The following is a 20,454-nucleotide window of genomic DNA, read 5'->3' as shown; positions in this document are numbered from 1 at the left end:
AACATCTATTCATGATAAGAACCCTGAAAAAAACAGTTACAGAATGTCTCTATGTCAATCTGATAAAAGCCATGTATGACAAACCAATAACCATATGTCCATCAATAGACGAATGGATAAAGAAAATATGGTATTTATACACAATGGAGAATGACTGCCATAAAGAAGGGTATACTTGAGTCATTTGTAGGACAATGGATACAGCTTGAAAACAAAGTTAAGTGAAGTAAATCAGACACATAAACTTAAATACTGCATGGTTTCTCTTACATGAAAAACTCAATCCCAGTTGGCCCAAAGTAATCACTTAAAAGTAGAAGAGAGCTGGAGAGTTGAGATGGAGGTGAATAGAGAAGACATACACAAAGAAGTACAACACCATTGTCTTTGAAGATGGAAGGAGGGAGTCTTGACCATAAAGAATGTGTGTGGCCTCCAGAGGGCGAAAAACAAGAAAACTGGTTCTCTCCTACAGCCTACAGAACACAGTCCTGCCAATACTGATTTTACCACAGTTAAGGCCTGTGTGAGACTTCTGACCTCTAGAATGAAATAAACTAATGTTGTGTTAAGCCACCAATTTTGTGTTGTGTTACAACAGCAACTGAAATTGAATACACCTCTGTATGTAATTACCAAAATTCTACCAATCTGTTATGGCTCATTTCAAACTTCATCATAATGCAAAGACTATTCTGCTCCTACAAGAGCCCTCTCTGCTGATTACCCTAGAAAAGATTCCTTGCTTCTCTGATCTCACAAATTCATCTGGGGGAGTTAACTGGTAAGTCTCTGTATCAATCATGTCCTGGGTGTGTGACTCTGTGAAGTCACTTGACCTCTCTGCGCCTTAGCTTCCTCAACAAGGAAAAAAAAAAACCAACAACTTAAGGCTGTTGTGAGGATTAAACTTGGGAAACAGTAAACATTTCACAGAATTGTCTAGCACACATTAAACAGTCCAGATACACAATAATTATCATTAACCCTATCCTGCCTATTTCTCAAAGCCATGTCCATACAGCTCTCTTACCATGCTACTAAATAACCAGGTGCTGATTCATGCTTATCTCCTTTACAGAGGAGCTGCTGCCTCATGGGTGAGAGTCTGAAAATAATAATTTTATTGGACAAGTGTCTGCTAACCTCAAAAAGCTCACCTCAAAAAACAAAAGCATTATACACTGGACCAAAAAGCCACTTGCACTAAAATTTATATAGTCAATACAGCAAACATAGAGATGAATCACTAAACATAAAATTAAGGGAGTATATAAAGCGGAAAAATATTATTTTAGGAAAAGTCCCCTTGTTTCTGTTTTCTATATCTTTATCAATATTAAAATATTACTAGCAATGCTATTATACATGCTGTGATCAAATAAGTGGTCCTCTAAATTCATTTAAAATATGGCATGATAGGGCCGGTGATTTAGCTCAGTGGTTCTGTCACCTGCATCGTAAGCGCAAGGTCCCAAGTTTGGTCCCCAGTACCAAAAAAAAATGGCATAACCTGAAAATTTCAACTTCCTTAGCTAAAGCAACAAATATACTCCTTTTGTATTTTTTAGTTACAAAAATAATAGATGTAACAACTCTGAAAAGATTAATAGTAACTTTGAAACCAGACTAGTATGTACAGTGAAACTTTCTGCTAGTAGGACCTTCTTCATAAATGGAAATTTTATGACATTTATATCTCCACACTCAATTTGAAAGCAATAAAATATTGAGAACTGTTAAGGTTTTGGTGAGAATAATTTTCTTTTGAAAACTAATTATAGGTCTAACCATTCTTTAAAAATATTTAAAAGTAAGTGAAAGGCAGCAACAAGCCCCACTAGCATTAAAAAAAAAAAAAAAAAAAAGGAAAAGGAAAAGAAAAACCCAAGTTAAGATGTTACTGATTGATACCGGGACAAATACTCATGAGGATGGTTTCACCTCAGAGGAACAATTTCTAAGGCCGCAACTGATTCAGGAAACTGCACAGACAGAGATGGTTAGAAACCCGTATCTCAATTGGAGACAATACACGATGTATTCCCTCAATAACAAGACTTCATTTGCTTATTGATTTACAAAGCATCAACTCTATAATGTGGTGGACATGAAAAGATGCCAGAGTGACAGTAAATATCCAGTAAGCTTTAAATAGTTTATAGTACAGTCTAATTTAAAGAAATACTAAATCAATGAGAAAGGAAACTCAGTACACGTGAATTTCTTAACTCTATTTTAAATGGTAATCCAAAGCATATTTTTAAAAATTTTTTAACATTCACAAAGTAATTTTAAAAATAAGTTTTAACACACAGCAACAAAAATGTTAAAGGCCTGAAAATAAAACATTTATTCAATGAATATTAACTGAGTAATTGCTTTGTATTAAACACTGAACTTACAGGTACTAATGTAAGAAATGAAACATTCTCAGCACCCAAGGACCATACAATTTAATGGAAGCTATAAATTGCACAGTGTGAGTCGTGCTACAATTAGCTAACTAGGGAAGTTTGTGGACGTGCAAAAGAGAGAGGGAGGCCTTTAGGTGGCAGGGAGGGAACAAAGAAAGTGGCATAGAGCTGAGTGCAGGATCACAGCAGGCAAGGTGAGAGGAAGAGGACAGGCAAGCCAGGCCTGCCCTTCAGCCTGCAGAGAGGCCAAGAGTCAAGGCAGAAGACGCCAGTGTGAAAACTGCAAGATGGGGTGTGAGGTGGCCAGAGACAAAATACGGAAGTGCAAATGCACTGGAGAATATTAAAATAGATGGGCAACAGGTCCAAAATAACTGCAAAGCCACCTTAAAGAGATCAGATGAATTCTGATCTAAGAAGGTTTAACAGACCCTGACAGTAACATACGCAAAACAATGTATCTAGACAGAGGGGGGTGACTCATCCTGCACATATAAAAAATTAAACAGGGGGCCGGGGATTTACCTCAGTGGTTGCACCACCTGCCTCGCAAGCTCAAGGTCCCGAGTTCGAGTCCCAGTACCAAAAAAAAATTAAAAAGAGACTCCCAGAAACATTTTGACTTTGCCCCTTTCTAGACACTGTTCAGCAAAATCCAAGAAATACTGTCCATTCAGCAAGGCAACTTGTACTACGAAAAGAATTTAGTATACTCCTATTATACTTTCAAATCACATAACTCAGTCACTCATTCAATAAATAAATATTAACTCCCTGTGTACATTCTTCTGTGCACTAGGCGTATAGTGCTAAATAAGGCAATCGAAAAGTCCTTGCCAATGGAGACCATTAAAATATAAATGAACATATATGCACTTTTAAATAAGTGGTACAGAGGAAAGTAAGGCAAATACGGAAGAGAGGGACTGTATGAAACCACTATAATTTTAAATTTTAATTAGGAGTTGATTTTTAAAAAAAGCACTGGGTATGCTGGTGCAGGCCTGTAAACCCAGACAGACAGGAAGCTAGGGCAAAAAGACCACAAGTTCAAGACTAGCCTGGGAAATTTAGCCAAACCCTGATGCAAAATAAAATTTTTAAATGGGCTGGGGATGAAACTCAGTAGTAGAGTACATGCCAAATATGCCTTAGGTATATATATTCCCCAGCACCACAAAAACAAAGTACTATTCTGCCTTGGGTAAAGGAAGGATAAGAACAACAAAAGGTAAAGCAAACAGCTATGCTTCTCATTCACATTCTCAGGCTACAGAGGGAATATGTCAGGTACCTGTCAAAACACAGCTACATCTTGTACCCTGTCACTGTGAACTCTGCTTAGTCTCTAGTTTCTGATGAATTCAGGTTTCTAAAGCTTCAACCTCAAAGGCCAGAGGCTGGTCCTGAACAAATCTGCCAAATCAACTGAACACCACACCATAGGGCTTTTAGGGAAAAAGGCTGATTTCTTCAACTTTCTTGAGTCTTGGCACCCTTGAACCAGAGAACATAAGACTGAAGGAAAGATGACAGTGCCAATGAGCTGCAGAACTGCTGAGAGAAGGCAGGATCTGGCTACAGAGAGGGCCAAGTGTGGGAGAAGGAAAGCCAAGCTCACTTGTTCTCCAGGAGAAATAGCTGAGCAAAGAAGAGGGCAGAAGAACAACTCCCAAGGAGAGGGAAGGAAAATGAAGTAGAGACCACAGATAGCTTAATGTGTGGGAAGTGGAAGGCACCTCTATGATGCGCAGTTAGCCCTGTGCTTTAAAGAACAGAAGCACTTGGTCCTATCAAGTTTTCAGAAAAAGTAATGTTTTCACCTGCAGTCATAATTTAAAGGAACCAATTTCAATAAATGCAAAAAAAAAAAAGCATGAACAAATAAAGAAAGTTATAATCAGGAAGGACTTAGACAAAAGTATGAAAATTAAGAGTAATAGTCTTGAGGCTTTTCTTCAGCTCAAAGCTCTAACATTTGAAAATATGTATTTCAGAAGGGAATTAAAATGTGTTATGTACATGAACCAACTTTCCACAAGGAATGTAAACATGTACTAACACATGTACTAATAAGCTAAAAAAATAAATTTTAAACATATGCATTTCAGACAGTTAATAATCAAAGTACGGTCAATGTTATGGGCAACATTTATCATAACCTCAATGAAAAAGTAGAGAAAGATGATAAATCATTAACCATCCCACAGACTGCTCTTGTTTAAAGAAGATTTTATCCAAGGCATAGCAGGTAAATGAAATCCATGTCATCAAAAATGAGAAGAATAATATCAAAGTTATTAAATCCTGCAGAAAATACAATTTGTGACAGGAAACATTTTAGAAAAATCTATATTCAAAGAGCTTTAGTGCTTTTTTGTGACTTTTCTTTCCCAAGAAAATGTACAACTACTTTTAGACATCACATGTCCAGGAAAAAAAAATTGAATTCCTGGAAGATACTGAGTATTTTATGAGCAAGTGTGACAGAAGCTTACCCAGTATTGATGGAAATGATTTCAATCAGTGGATTCTTCCTAATCTTTGGCAAATCCAATCGAGCTCCCCCCAACCGCTTTCCATTATCCTTCTTCTGACCCAGCAGTCTCACAGAGTGACCTTCAATAAAACACATAAATATACATTAGCACAAAGCACACAATTCTGGTCTACTTCACTGCTTTCAACAAACGTGTTAATGTTTGCATTTAACTTTTCTTTTAATGGAGGGAAAGAAAAAAAACAACCTGGAGGAAAGGTGATTGCTTGAATCTAAGAAATACTGTCAAATAGAAAAACAGCTGTGTCCAAAACCTGCAGTTAAAAATGCTTTGTTCACAGTGTTTGCACTTCTCTATTGCATATTTGAGAAAGAAAAGGGTCTTCACAGGATCATTCCACAAGGTATGAATGCTCCCTAGCACTGTCCAAACACATGTGTTCAACAGGAAGGGTTTTACTTAGGCACCAAGGCTTGCCTGCCACAAAATGGAGGCCATAAATAAATAAATATTGTTTAAATGTCAAAAGAAGCAAAATCAAAGATCTGCACAAAGCATATGGCAAATCAAAGTAAAGAGTCAAAGAGTTAAAGTAAAACTGTACTTTCAGGGTTGGACAGGAGTCCAGGAGGGAAGGACTAGGGATTGAATACAGGGCCTCCTCATTAAATTACAAATCTGCAACCCATTTTTAACTTTTTTACTTTGAAACAGAGTCTCCCTAAATTGCTACATTCCCCAGGCTAGTGCAGACTTGGGATCCTTTTGCCTCAGCGTCCCAGAGTGCTGGGATTATACACATAGGTTTGAACATTTTTTTAAAAAACTTTTTTTAAAACCTGTTTATTTGTACAAAATGACATAGCAGGAAACCCAGCCACTTCTAAGAGCCATTAAAATTAGTGATTTTTTAAAAAAATTTGACATAACTTCAGACTTGGAGAAATGATGAAAGGAAGTACAAAGAACTCTCAAATGATTTTAAATGAATTCATACTATTTGGCAGTCAGCACAACAACCCAGTTTTAGAGTATTCCCATCACTCCTCAAAATTCCCTCAAGTTTATTCAGTCCATCTCTGCTCCCATACCAAACACAGCATATTTTTTTAATCTACTGACCAGATGATAGATATTTGGATAGTTTCCAATTAATACCTACTATAATAATGCTTCTATGAACATTTGCATACAAGTCTTTGCATGGACATATGTTTTCATTTTTTTATACAGTCCTGGGAGCAAACTTATTAGTTATATGGTGAATCTATATTTAATGTCCTAAGACACAGATGTTTTACAAAGTGATGGTACCCTTTTATATTCCCACCTTTATCAGATACGTGATTTGTAAATATTTTCTCTCCATTTATGGCTTATATTTTCACTTTCATGATGGTGCCTTTTGGAAAGTAAATGCTATTCAATTTAATAAAGTTAAATTTACCAACTTTATCTTTTATGGCTTTTGGTATCACATCTAAGACCTCTTTGCCAAATATTTTTCCTGTTTTCTTCTAGGTGTTTTACTACTTTACTTCTTATATTTAGGTCTAGGATCGACTTCTTCAACTTTTTGCAAAGTAAGAGGCTCGGTTCAATTTTTATAGAGATATTGTCTCAGTGCCACTTTTTTTCCTTCTTCCTCTTTTGTGCTACCGCTGTCACACATACTAAATCTATAAAGTTGTCCTAACCCAGAAATATAGTTCTCTAATACTCCATTTTATGTAAGTAAAAAATGAAAAATATGGTTATACAGTACTTTATATCTGTCCACATGAATAACATTTCTAGCAATTTCCACTGTTTCTTGAAATTCAGGTTATCATTTAGTATCACTGTTTCTGCCTGAAAAACTTTTTTTTTATTAATTCTTACAACGCAAGTCATTTAGCAACAAACTGTTTATCTGAGATTTTTATTTTGCTTCATTTGTGAAAGAGTTTTCCTTTGATCATTCTCTATGCCATATGCCTGTGACCTTTTATTGTTCCTAGTAACATTATTGTTGTTTCTCCAGTCATAGTAAGTCATTTCTCCTCTGGTGCTTTCAAGATCTTCACCTTGCCTTTCAATTGTTTGATTATATTGTGTCTAGTATGGACCTCTGTGATTATCCTACATGGATAATTGGCTTTTTGGATTCATAAAGTTCCCCATCAATTCTGTGACATTTTCATCCTGTATTTTTAAATTTTGTGCATGTATGTAAGCACAAGCTTTTCTCTCTTCATCTCCAACACCCATGACACATTTGCTAGTGGTGCCAGATGTTACCCCCATGATTGTAGGTAGGGCTCGCCAAAAAGGCAGAATTGATAGGATACTTGATTTGAAGGCCAAGAAGCCCTGCAATAGGCCACCTGGCAAGCTGGTATATTCAAGTTCCTGCCACAATACTCCACTCAGTTCTTCAAAGTACTTGTCTTCTAAATAAAATGTTTTTGGTCACTATAAGACAATCAAAATTGACTGTCTTTTTTTTCATGAACATGGTTACACTTTGCTTCTTTGCATATAATAGGGTGTTGAATGTTGGGCATTTTAGATAATACGGTACTCACGATTCAAATTTTTCTCAAAATTGTAATTTTTGTGTAATGACATAGCTAGACTAAATCTATGAAGCTTGTCCTCTCCACAATGAATGGTTGTTGATTTCCCTGCTTAATATTTTTCCAGGCAAGGGTTCCTAGGAGATGACTCTATATGGACATTATTTTTGTTAAGTCAAAGACTGCTTACATGTTTGCTCAAACACTTTGAGTCAGTAAGATTCCTACTATCTACTCATGGATCTATATACAAGCCAGGGAGAGCATTCGAAGTTAGGGCCATTTTCAAGTCAGCCCAACCTTTCCCTCTCTCTCTCCTGGCCTCCCCTGGACCTTCTCTGATGTGCTCTGGATGTGCATGCATGCAGGCTCCCTCAGGCAGGGAAGTGCAGGTCTGGGCCTGCTCCTGGTTCCTGCTAGGCATATGCACAACCTCCACTCAATTCAAGGTATATGAGGAGCTTATCAAGCTTCCTATCAATATCTCATATTCCTGAATTCACTGGGAAATAAATCCCTGCCTAGTGCACCTACCTACTGCTTGTACCAAATAGGCTACCAAGAGCTATAATAGAGTGTCTTCTGTCACTTGACATCAAAATCTTCACAGTGACTTGACAATTCCCTATATCAACTGAGCCATCTCAGTAGCAGCAAGGAAGCTACTGGTTTTCACAGTCTGCTTCATCTTGACTCAAAAATTTTACTCACAGAGTTAGGGAGAGAAATGGGAGCATCCCAGCCACAAATGTTATGGATTCTCACTGTTCTTAACCAAAGTGCAGATTTCTTTATGAATAAATACTTCTCAATTAGTTGAATGCTTTTAGTTGATTTCCAATGTAAGGCATAATTTCCTTCTGACAATTTGTCCAGCTTTATCATTCCTTTTTTTTTTTTATTGAGGGGATGATATGTTGACCTCCTAATGCAATCAGGCCAAAGGCAAAAATTAACTACAATTTTTAAACCAATCACTTAAAATAAATTCAAATGCATAATTTGCTATAAGATTGCTATAATTAGCTATAAGATTGGAAGCAATTATATACCTGTTTCACTGCCCCTCACTTCAGAAAGATATAGTGCTTAAATATCTGACTAGACAGATTTTCATGACCAAAAGTAATAAAACCATCAGTCACAGCCTTTTGGCACTGATCACTTTAATAAGAAACATTAAGTACTTCATTCATTCTGAAATTTTTTGTTCTAACATAGAAACATACTTAGAGTCAAGCAAGTGTTTCTCAAACCAAATATTACAGATTTTCAAGATAAGACAAATTCTTCAATCAAAAGTCCAGTTAATGAAAAGGTGAGCAAGATTGGCATGATAATGTAATAGTTCTCTGAAAGATGCCAGAAGTTCAATAGTGACTATGCAAAGGCATGTTATTTTCATACTAGCATGAGACAAATTTCATTATATCCTGCTGAGATTTCAGTAATATGCAGCTTGCACTAATAACATTTGATAAATTATTCATCTTCACAATCTACATGCAAATAAAGGACTATATCTCTGCTTGATGATATCATAAGTTATTTCCAATGCAATGATTCATTAAAGTATACCAAAAATTCACTTTTCTTTTCATTGAAAGATATAGTACACTAAATAGAAAGTAGGAAATAACTTAAAAGCCACTTGTTATATCTGACCAAAGATGAAAAGGAATTTGATTTGTACAATTATTTCTTTTAAAATAGACTAGTAAAAAAAAAATTATTTGTGATATGCCATCTCTCAAAAATTATGTCTCAAAAGGAACTGATTCCAATTCGTTTCTTAAATCCATGGACATATAATAAGAATATGTGACTCCCTACCTATTTTAGGTGTAGCTATCAATACTGTCACCTTCTCAAACAAATTGAAATCCAACAGAATAAAGAAAAAAGCTGAAGGAAGCTCCTTAAAGATGGCACCTCTCTGAAAGGAAAAGGGGAAGAAACAAGGGCACAGAACAAGAGGGAGGTGTTGAGATTCTTGAGTCCTAAAAAGAAAAAAGGGAAATTTCTGGAGCACGTTCATGCTACAAATGACCGTGGTGTACTCACAAAGGGACCAGGAAGCAAAGACCACACTTACACACTCATGCTTTCCTTCTTTGATCATTTGTTTTTAAGCACTGGTGCCTAGTACAGTTATGGAAAAAGAGGAGCTCCTCAATAAGTACTGATTTATGTGTAAATTTCCTCACCATTCCAGCCAGAGTTAAGGGAGAGAAGAAAGATATCAAGGTAACAGAGTTGACAAGAAAAGGGGAGTGGAAATATCAGTTTATATGACATTTCGCATCCATGTAATAAGAAATGAAGGGAGACAATAGTAATAAGAGCAGATGGGAAGAAGGATGCTCAGTATGATGCAACCAACTGTTAATAATATGAGACCAACAGGAGCAACCCACTTTCCAGTCCCCCTTCTGTGTCTCCTAGACAGAAGCTTTCTTTCTCTCAATAAATTTTTCCTACTCTTAACCTCTATTGTCCCTAGAATTCATTCTTTGATTTTAGAGAACAGGAACTCACGTTTTGGATACCTAGTAGGTTTGGGAGTTACATCTCTTCCCCCTATATCATTTTGGAGGTCTTCCACCGAGATTACTGGTCAGAGGTAAGAGTTTGCTTTTGTTCCATAGGTTCTAACTTTGGTCTTTTTGCTTCATAGATTGTAACTTTTTGTTTCATAGGCTCTGGCTCTTTGCTTCATAGATTCTGGTTTTTGCTTCATAAATTCTGACCTTTATTTCAGCTTTTGTTCCAAAAGTGTCTTAATTTTAAGTTGTGTGTTTTAAATGTTTGCAAATTTGTTTTTCTTATGCATTTTTTTTTTTGGTTAAAAGTACATTATATTCTTGTTTTGTATGTGTTGCATTTGGACTTAGTTGCTTTAAAATACTATAAAATGGGTCTCTCATAAAATCGGCTCAGCTAAAGACAGTTCAGGCTTTTATCTGTCCCCTATAGAATGCCAAACAGTGGTTACTGGGCCAGCTAGTAACTGCCTTTAGGGCAGCTGCCACTCACAAAGCAGAGGACAGGTTTCTCCAGTTGCCCTCTGCTGAATCCCCACTCCCATTGAAACCAATGGCAGGTGGAACATTGACCAGATAGGCAACTGGGTTCCTTTTGGAGACAGATCTCTGATTGTGTGGAAATAGCAGAAAGTGAGGTGACAACTGAGGGGTCAAGGCCAGGGCTACTCTCTGGCAGATACCCAAAGGTCCCTCAGAAGAAACTAGGTCCCGACAGCCCACTCAGGTAATCAGCAGAAAATCTCCACATCTTGTCCCTATCTGGAATCCTCAGTGAGATGCAAGGGGAACTCCTGTCAGTGATCATCAGATATCCTGTCTCATCGTGATCTTAAATGATGCAATCAGAGCCCTTTCTTAAGCCTCCGTTAAGAGTTGAGCTACAAGTTTGGACTGCTTTCTCTACTACTAATAAGACCTCTAGACAAATGTACAAAACAAATCTTTGATAGAATAAAAACTACCTGAACCTTTTTCTCCTATCTAGGTGTGGTCTTCATCATTTGTGTGTAGGGGAGAAAAATGCCTTTTCTGACAGGTTATGGACTTTGGGATGTTGACTGTGGACTTATAAAATGCTATATGTTGAATTTTGGGGATGTTTAACCAGCTTGAGCTTTATTTAGACTTTTTCTGCCAGTGAGTTAAAAACTTTTCTTTAACTTGTTGGGAGTTCATTTGACAATCCCTTGTAGTCAGATTGCTTCTCCTTTCCATAAAGTCAGACTAAGGCAACTCGCAACAACTGTTTTGTCTTACACTAGGAAAAATAGCAATCAGTAATTTGTATTTGTGTTTTTACATGCTAGCTAGAATATGGGCCTACTTTAGCCAGCCTTTCTCTTCATTCATGCGTGCATAGGAAGTTGATAAGAGTGCCTTTACTATGTAGATTGTGGCTGCTAGATGACCTATGAGTTTCAAATAGTTAGTGAATTTAAAATGGACCTTAAAGGAGGTCTTGTCTTGCTAATAAAAGTTGCCAAAATGACTGGGTAGACAACAGAAATTTCTCAGAGCTTTCTCTGCCCTAGGGCCCAGGGCAGAATCTCTGACTTACCACCTCTGGAGGTGATCTCTTTTGCAGGAAAAGTGCCCTAATAAGTTGACTTATTTTCCTCTCTCTCTTCCAAGGAACTAGATAGCAGTGGTTTAAATCTCTTGGTTTGCTAGCAATACTTCCTTCTCTAAACATGATTTTATGGCTGAAGTCAATTGTAACTTTCACTTTGAGAGTACTTACTAGAGTAAGGATATGAGTTACCTGAGAAAGATAAGATCTCACGTTGGTAAAGGGTAGATAGTCCAGTCTGGTTTTATTTTGGGGTTCTCTCTCCAGAAGGTAGCTACCTACCCTGGAGTGGTATAAACCTTAGGGTCGCCCTGGGGACACCCTAGGGGGCACAGGAATCAAGCAGAGACTTAATGGAATGCTGTATTAGTTTCTCTTGTTGCTGATTGGGACTCCATATCTGAACCTCTGAATCTCCTACTCTTCTGGAATGTATTAAGGAGCAATTCAGTATTTCTCTACATCCGTGAGTAGTGTGCCTACCTCCTAAAGCCAAGTACACAGAGGAAAGTACTATGATGCTATCTCACAATTAGAATTATACTGTAAGAGAGGAAAAATGGTCAAAATCATCTTATGTTGAGATTTTCTTTACATTAAGAATTCTTGCTTGTGTTCAAATGTAAACGCGGGCCATAGAAAAATGAGAGACACCTCACCCATAAGGCTTTCAGTACCTCTAAGTCTTAGGCTACTCCTCACCCTAACCACCAGGTGCTGAGGGTAGAATATCTAGGCCAGCTATAATCTCTGAGGCTGTATCCATCCTTAGCTAAGTTGTTCAGGTCCCTCAAAGACAACATCTCTTGCAGGAAGTAAATGGCAAATATGGGACTACCTATGTTCATGTGTCTTTTTCTCTCAGTGATCTAAGACAGATCAAATGAGATCTAAGAAAGTTTTCAGAAGACCCTGATATGTACACTGAGGTCTTTGAAGAACTTACTCAGACCTATCGACTAAATTAGAAAAATGTAATGTTGCTCTTAAATCAAACATTGATTTCTAATGAGAGACAAGCAGTAGTACAAGCTGCTACTACATATAGAGACAAATATTATCTTAATTTTGGAAGCTCAAAAGACAGGCAGCCATGGGAACAACTAGTTCCTACTGGAACACAAGCAGTTCCTAAACAAGACCCCCACTGGCCTGCCAATCAGATAGGAGATTAAATAGAAGACCTGTTTTCAGGCATGTATTCTTGAAGGTCTAAGAAACATGAGAACTAAGCCCTTCAGTTAATTTAAATTGTCAACTATTTATCAGGAAAAAGATGAGGACATCCTTAGATCCTGATTTGATAGAAGGAAATACTACAGTTTTTTGCAGAGTCTTGCAATATGTAGATGGTATGGTGTTATGTGCCCCTTCAGAAGAGCTTTCTAGCCAAGACATCTGCTCTGCTGAATTTTCTGACAGACAGGGGTTAAAATGTTTCTAGATCTAAGTCACAGTTTTGCAGCCTTGAGGTAAAATACTTAGGCCTTGTTACATCTAAGGGAACCCAAAGACTGGGGGAAGAAAGAATTAAACCAATTCTTTCCTTTCCACACCCCAAGACTCTAACACAGCTAAGCTTATTCCTAGAAATTATAGGCTTTGTGGCCTTAAGGTAGCAAGATATAGTGAGGTTCTGTGACCCCTCTATTAGCTTATTAAAAACCCAAAAGACAGCCATATTTTAACCTGGGAATCTAGTTCCCAGACCACATTCCAGAAACTCAAACAAGCACTTCTAAGTGCCTACCTACAGGACACCATTTCAGTTTGTATGTTAATAAAAGGTGAGACATGGCTTTGGGAACGTTTCTACAACATCAGGGAGCTACTCAACAGCCTGTAGGGTATTTAAGTCATAAATTAGATACTATAGATTCAAAATAATTTATTTAAAAAGAAAAGCCCTAAAGAATATAGTTAGAACATTTTTATCTCCTTTAAGAGGCAAAAAGCAGCCATTTGGGTTCTTTGCTTGTTGGTTTGATTTTTCTGCTCGGCAATTCAGGTGGAGTCAATCATAGCTTTTATCTCTGGAGACATATTCTGCTAAGGACTGCAGATCCACTCTGGAAAAGCTCCTGATTAACTGTCCTCCTACACCTGACATGGTTAAGATTTTGTTCTTCTGCCATACTTAAAGGCACTCTTCGGTACCTTTTCCACTGCCCTGCCCCTGAGAAATAACGCAGTTTGATTCAAGGCACTTCCCTCCTCTGTGGCTGCTGGATTTCAAGACAAACCTTCCAGGATGGTGAGTGTCCTCTCCCTGGAATCCTTCCAGAGTAAAGCTGACTTTCATTTATCTCCGGGCCATTTAGAAAACTGGTCTAGGTTTAATTCTGAAACTCTCAAAAAATAAATGTAAAAGTTTTAGTCCAAATTTATCTGGCTTTCAGCCCTCAGGCAAAATTAGAAAATGGTAAGAACAGCTAACCTGGCTCTGGCCACTTCCTTGCACCTCTAGCCTGCCGTCACTGGCACTGGATGAGATAATGTCTAAGGGACACCTTAGATTGGGCACAGAACAAGGGCGATAGATAGGGATACCTTCTCTCCCTTTATTTCTTTTCAAAATGGAAAAACTGTCATAGGTAGACATCTGCAGCACAGCAGGTTGGAGCCTTGGCAGGCCTTCTTCCCTCACTGCTTGGAATTCATACTTACCTCTGAAGAGTGTCTCCTAGTCTCTTTCTACACCCAAACCTGGCCTGAGCAGACCCCCACTGGAGATATTTAAAATTACCTTTAATGGTCTGTCCTTTTAGAGAGAACAATTACACATGGCTATCAAACAACTATGGTTATCAAAGCAACCATGAGAAGCCTGTGTAGGTGGGTATTCCAGTCAAATAAACTGTCAGCTTAGGGCCCATCTTAAAATTTGCTTTCACAGGTGTAGATTTTAATTCCTTTTGATTCTTATTATAAGAGATCTCTGTTAATTGATCTACAAAGTTCTGACTAGTCTTTTTTATAATTATAAACCTTAAAATTACAAAAGTTATTTTAATTCAACTTGGCCAAATACATCTGACTGTACTCTGGTTTATAAAAAAGTTGACTCATGTGTGTGCTGTTTGATTTGTTACAACACATACAGCTGTTATGTCTGAGTTCTTTTCTTTTGGCATTTTGGATTTTTTAAGATGTTTGTCTGTAACTCAAGTTGGCTTATAGATAAATATAATTAAAGACATGCTTCCCCCAGGTTGGCAGATTATCCAAATAATATCAACTGGTTTCACGAATACAGTACATATTGTTATCTATATATAATATCTGGGGAATCTTTCATTGGTCAAAATGAATAATGTGTTAATTGTTATGATCTGGCTCTCACAGGACATCTAAAGATTTGTTAAGATATTTAAATGAAGACTCTTGGACTTAGGAAAACTATGGGACAGGACTCCCCTTGGTAAATAAAGGGAGTGGCTGCCTGGAAAAAAATTTATTCCAGTCTTTGTTCACAAAAGGGATCCCAATTATTTCCATAGCCTCGTGGGAAGTACATTGCTAAACATATCATTGTGATATGTATACATTGGTCATGGTCTAAGTTTTCTGTGGAAAAACAAGGTTTCATTTAAAATGCTCTTAGTACAAAACAAAATTAAGGGGCAAAGGGTTTCATGTAACTAATACTCATTGTTATTTCATGGCATATATATTCATGCCTTCCGGGTGTACAGGTCTTCTAGGATATTGCTTATGGTAATGGTCTTTTTTGACTCAGGTATCTGCCTTTCTCTTATACTCTAGCTACCTGTTATAAGAGATACACGTCAAGCCAGCATGAGAAAACCAGTCAAATGATAGTTTTCTTAAGAACTTTTGTGATATATGTTGTATGTGTCACCACACTTAGGGATGTTCACTCGCCAAACGGTTGAAACAATGTCACACACTAAAATTACAGGCTAGACATTATGAACTCCCAAGGTACATGTATAGGCCAATATGTATGTTCTCTTTAGATGGCATCCTACTAAAGGATAACAAATAAGAGTTTTCTTTATGTCGTTTAATGTCTTGTAATCAGATGGAGGTGTTTGACTGAAAGACTATTCGGTACTAAGATGAACACGTAAGTGTTACGAAGAAAGTATCATGACTGTCATGCTAAAATACTTTGTGTAGCTCTTGATCTTAAGTTTCTCTATAATAAATAACTGTTGTCTGTTAACATTCTTCAGGGATTCAACTACTAAAATGACCATGGCTGATAAACTATATTTCAAAAGTGCTTAATGTCGAACCACCCCCTGGCCTCGGCCCTGAAGGGCTGGATGGGCAAGTTGGGAGTGATGGCCGGAGCCTGGATGCTGCCTAAGGTGAGGAGAGGCGGCGGTGCCTCCCCTTCTTCACCCTGGCACCAGCGGTGATCTGAGCGAGCAGCCGTGGCTCCCAATGAGACTGTGGGCGGGTTGGCTGCTTCTAGGCCTGGCATCCTTATGGCTGGCTGGCGTGGAGGATGTGGACACTGTGGAGCCCACTCACCCAGTCCCCTTATATGAACATGACAAGTGGCCCGGGTAGGCAGACAGTGGCTGAAGGCGGCAGGAAGGAGACCCACCAGTGGTATGTGTGCAACAGAGAGAAGTTATGTGAATCACTCAAGGCTGTCTTTGTTCAGAGTTACCTTGATCAAGGAACACAGATCTTAAACAACGGCACTGAAAAATCAGGCTATTTATCCAATTATATCATTCTTTTGGGTCATCTGTTTTTAGCCTGTTTATGTTTAGAACATCTATCAATGGGTTGCTGGGAAGAGGCTCAATGTTTGTGTCTTCACCAGATCACTTTCAAAGACTACATAAAATTAATCCTGACTGGAAAACCCATAAACTTCTTAATTTAGGTGCTGGAGATGGAAAAGTCACAAAAATCATGAGCCTTCATTTTGAAGAAATCCATGCCACTGAGCTTTGTGAAACTATGATGCGGCCGCTTCAGAAGAAGAAATACAGAGGGCTTGGTATCAATGAGTGGCAGAATACAGGGTTCGAGTACGATGTCATCAGCTGCCTGAATTTGCAGGACTGCTGTGATCAGCCCCTGACTTGTTAAAGAAGTGTCTTGGAGCCAACTAGAGGCAGGGTCATCCTTGCCCTGGTCCTGCCCTTTCATCCTTACGTGGAAAATGGTGGCAAGTGGGAAAAACCATCCAAAATTTTGGAAATCAATGGACAGAAATGGGAAGAACAAGTGAACAGCCTGCCTGAAGTGTTCAGAAAAGCCGGTTTTGTCACTGAAGTTTTCACCAGACTGCCATACCTGTGTGAAGGCGACATGTATAATGACTACTATGTTCTGGATAATGTTGTCTTTGTTCTCAAACCAGTATAAACACGTGGAGGCCAAAGTCAATCCTCAGTATCCACCCTCCAGAAGAGGGTCTGCCTTCACAGTTGTGTGATGGGAGGACATTTGGGGACTGCCATTCTAAATGTCCTATAGGAATTTAAAAAGCCAAAATACTAATTATTTCTTTGTAGTGTGTAAAAGGAATGTTTTAAAAAAACAGAAACCCAACTCTTTGTGGATTTTTATCAACTCTTTACTCAGAGTCACACTCCAATGCAGGTCACATTTCAGTTATAATGGAAGTTTTTTTATACTTAATTGCAGTAGGGGCTCACTCCCAAAGCAGTAGTCATGGCTTCATGGAACCAATACATGGATTGTTTTTAATAAAATGAAGACTGGCAATAAAGTTATCCACTCAGTTCCAAATATTGGTTATAAGGTATAACCACTGATACTCTTTCATGTTTAGAAACTTTGTTATTATTCAAGAAAATGTTTTTAATCATGCTAATAAACTTTTTTGGAGATTAAAAAAAAAGTACTTAATGTCCAGATGAAATTATAGTAGCTAAGCTCACTGCTCCTACTGAAATACTTATGTCACTGATCTTCTCTTCTGGGTGTTCAACAACTTAAGTTTGGAGACCAAAACTAGAAAGGTAACTGGGCTATGAGGACAGCCAATATTTTGGCCCTGGCCCCTCAAGGTCAACAAAGACTCCAGAACACGAAGGAATCTTTCCTACAGGATCCTACATCTTTGGCAAGTCACTCAACCTCCTGAGCAGGGAGATTGCTGGGCACCAGAGGACAAATGTACCATGTGCCAAAGGAGGGTCACAAAGAGGGGAAAATCTCCCACTCTTTCATAGAAAGCAACATGGTCAAGCAAGGCCGTGACCCATCCTGATGGCTGACACTGACAGAGGAACTGAAAGGCTCTATGCATGGTTCCAAAGTAAAGCCTGAGGCGACTTAACTGACCTTGATAGATAGCAAGAGGTTCATACTGATTGACACAGGTCTCACTTTAACTTGGTCTTAAACACCCAGCAGAAAAGAATAACCAAAAGAGGTATAAAATAATGCCATAGTAATAAAGCTAGATATAAAAAGGGGCTCCAGTCACTGACCCCTTCTGGCAGTTTCTAGCCACACCAGTAGCTACCCACAGTTATGGATCATTAGGGAAAAACTACAGTAGAATCTAAGAGCTAACAGGTTATAATCACTATTTCAATTTCTAAGTGTGACTTTCTCCCCAACCTGCCCTTCCATTATAGTGTGCTCATGATTAGATTATACATGCTCTAATTTCTTAAAAGTTTTGTTTATTCTTGCCTAGAGGCTGCCAAATTCCAAGCAGTCATACAAATGGAACCAATGACAAATGTGCTAGACTTCTTTTACTGGGATCCACGAGATCAACAGCTCATAAACAGCTCAACTATACAATACTTCTGTGTTGGGTTCTGAAGTCCCCTGGACCTTCTTCTTATCCTTTTTGTGGGAGGCTATTACTAGTTCCTCCCAGTGGAGACCCTTGATGGCCACATTCATAAAAATCCTGCTGACCTTATAATTTGGTCCCTACATTCTTCTTTGGCTTTTTCCAGACTCAAAGCTATATGGCTCCCAAGATGACAGTGCCTGGCACCTATCAAAGGCCTTTAGATAGACTCTCTGTAGAGTAACTCTAATTGGTGATCACAACTACGACGCTCTTCAGCTGGAAGTAGCCCAGATTGGTCTTCGCCCTTTGCCCCCTCACAGCAGTTAGGGGTACTTCTTCACAGGGGGGAATATTGCAGATAGGTAAGTTAATTAGATATCTTGTAGACAATTAGGGCAAGCCCACAAGGAGCCAACATGGAGAACAACTGAGGCACATTCACTGGGATCAAACTAAGGACTTTGTGCTTGTGAGGCAGGTGGTGGAACCACTGAGCTAAATCCCCAGCAGTGACTGATACTCTAAATGGACAATTCCTTGTATATGACTTGTTTTCCCATTTGACCCCCATTTAATCAATATTACCTGGGTGACTGTACTTGTAATCTTATTGGTTGGTCATGGTTTTGTCCCACCTCATGCCCACCTTGTAAATTTCCATTCGGTCTTATAGTTTTGTCCCACTTTGTACCTGCCTCACCACATGGCTTTGCTGTATAAAACATCTTTGAACCATGGGGTGGGGAGGCAACCCACTTTCCGGTACCCCTTCTGTCTCTCTTAGAAGCTTTCTTTCTCTCAATAAATTTTTCCTATTCTTAAAAAAAAAAATATGAGACCACCAAGGAGATGGTGAGAAAAATGCAAAGTGACTAAAATAGAGATAGATAATTTCAATGCAAGATGAAAAAGAAAGGATTGCCTTATATGTAGAATGGAATACACTCAAATGTTTCTAAGATCTTTTATCTTTTCCATTTTAAATGTAAATTCACATTTCCTCTCCTCGAAATAATGGTCAAATGTAGCTCAGTGGTTTTATTAACCATTCTTAATAAATATGTCTCTAATTTGTTATTTATAAGTGTCACATAAAATTCAACCCCATTAAATCTAAATTCAATTTTAAGCTTCAAAAGCTTTCAGCAGTTATATAAGCAACTACAAAACTTTAATTCTTTGCTGGTTTTTACATTTGATCAAATCCGCTAAAGAATGTGACTAAACCATTCGATAGGCCAAAATTATTATATATTAATATTTTTAACTGTTGCGTACACATTTCTGAATTCCTAATACTGAAAGACCTATGTGAAGAAAAATGAGACACGCATAGTATTTGTGCAATAATTGCTATGCTACTAGAATCAATGTTCAATGTTGTCTGTGGATCTTCGAAAGCAAAAGTATTTTCTAAGTCCCACAGTGCTAGCAGCAATGAACATTATTAGAGCAGAAAGAAAACATCTCACCATCTATAATAGGAAGCCCAACCTGGAATCTTTATCAAGAAGCCAATTATAATGGTCATTCACAAACGGAAAAGAACCAATCACTAGGACATAATCATGTATATTAATTGAATGACAGAAATGTAGCTACCCATAAAACATATTTATTAAGTAAATTATGTTCCTACACATAAACAAATCTTCCCGCGTTCTCATAGGCTAGTATAGGTAGATGTTAGCTTTAGTATATCATTATGTATTACAGAAACACCAACAATCTGGCAACTTGGACTCCTATTGTTTATTCCCACCCCCTTTTAATTTCTTTTCTTCTAAAGTTCTATATAACTACCAGACTTTCCTTCAATACTTTTTCAACTCACCTAATTTAAAAAGCCATTCTCTGTTTCCTTAACATGTGACCACCCACCTCACCACCAAACATAGAGGCCTCAAGCCAACTTTCCTTGATCATTTGCTGCTCTTACTTCCCACAGATTTGATCCAATGAAGGACACATGGAGAGTCATATTTGACTCCTAAGCTCAGGGTCAGTCCCCTGGAAAACTTCCTAGCAAATCAATCCAACACTATGCTGGGGGCAGAGGGCAGGAGAAGATTCGCAGAAAATTCAAATGAAAA

General features: G+C 38.0%; 1 protein-coding gene and 1 pseudogene across 8 annotated transcripts in view; one reads left to right on the top strand and one right to left on the bottom strand.

The window, feature by feature from the left end:
• Positions 1–20,454, bottom strand: part of Cdkal1 (CDKAL1 threonylcarbamoyladenosine tRNA methylthiotransferase) — a 627,362-nt gene that overhangs the window by 417,552 nt on the left and 189,356 nt on the right. For all 8 annotated transcript variants that reach the window (XM_021260567.2, XM_021260565.2, XM_021260566.2 and 5 more), the window contains one exon: positions 4,916–5,036. In XM_021260567.2, the coding sequence (XP_021116226.1) occupies positions 4,916–5,036 (121 nt within the window). The remainder of the gene's footprint in view (positions 1–4,915; positions 5,037–20,454) is intronic.
• Positions 15,682–17,181, top strand: LOC101697600 (protein-L-histidine N-pros-methyltransferase pseudogene; annotated as a pseudogene).

Source organism: Heterocephalus glaber, unplaced genomic scaffold (assembly GCF_053883595.1).
Source record: "Heterocephalus glaber isolate CG9 unplaced genomic scaffold, H.glaber_assembly_v1.0 deba00001472, whole genome shotgun sequence".
NCBI classification, from domain to species: Eukaryota; Metazoa; Chordata; class Mammalia; order Rodentia; family Bathyergidae; genus Heterocephalus; species Heterocephalus glaber.
The sequence above is the reverse complement of the archived record's forward strand: the minus strand, read 5'-3'. Positions and strand labels throughout refer to the sequence as shown.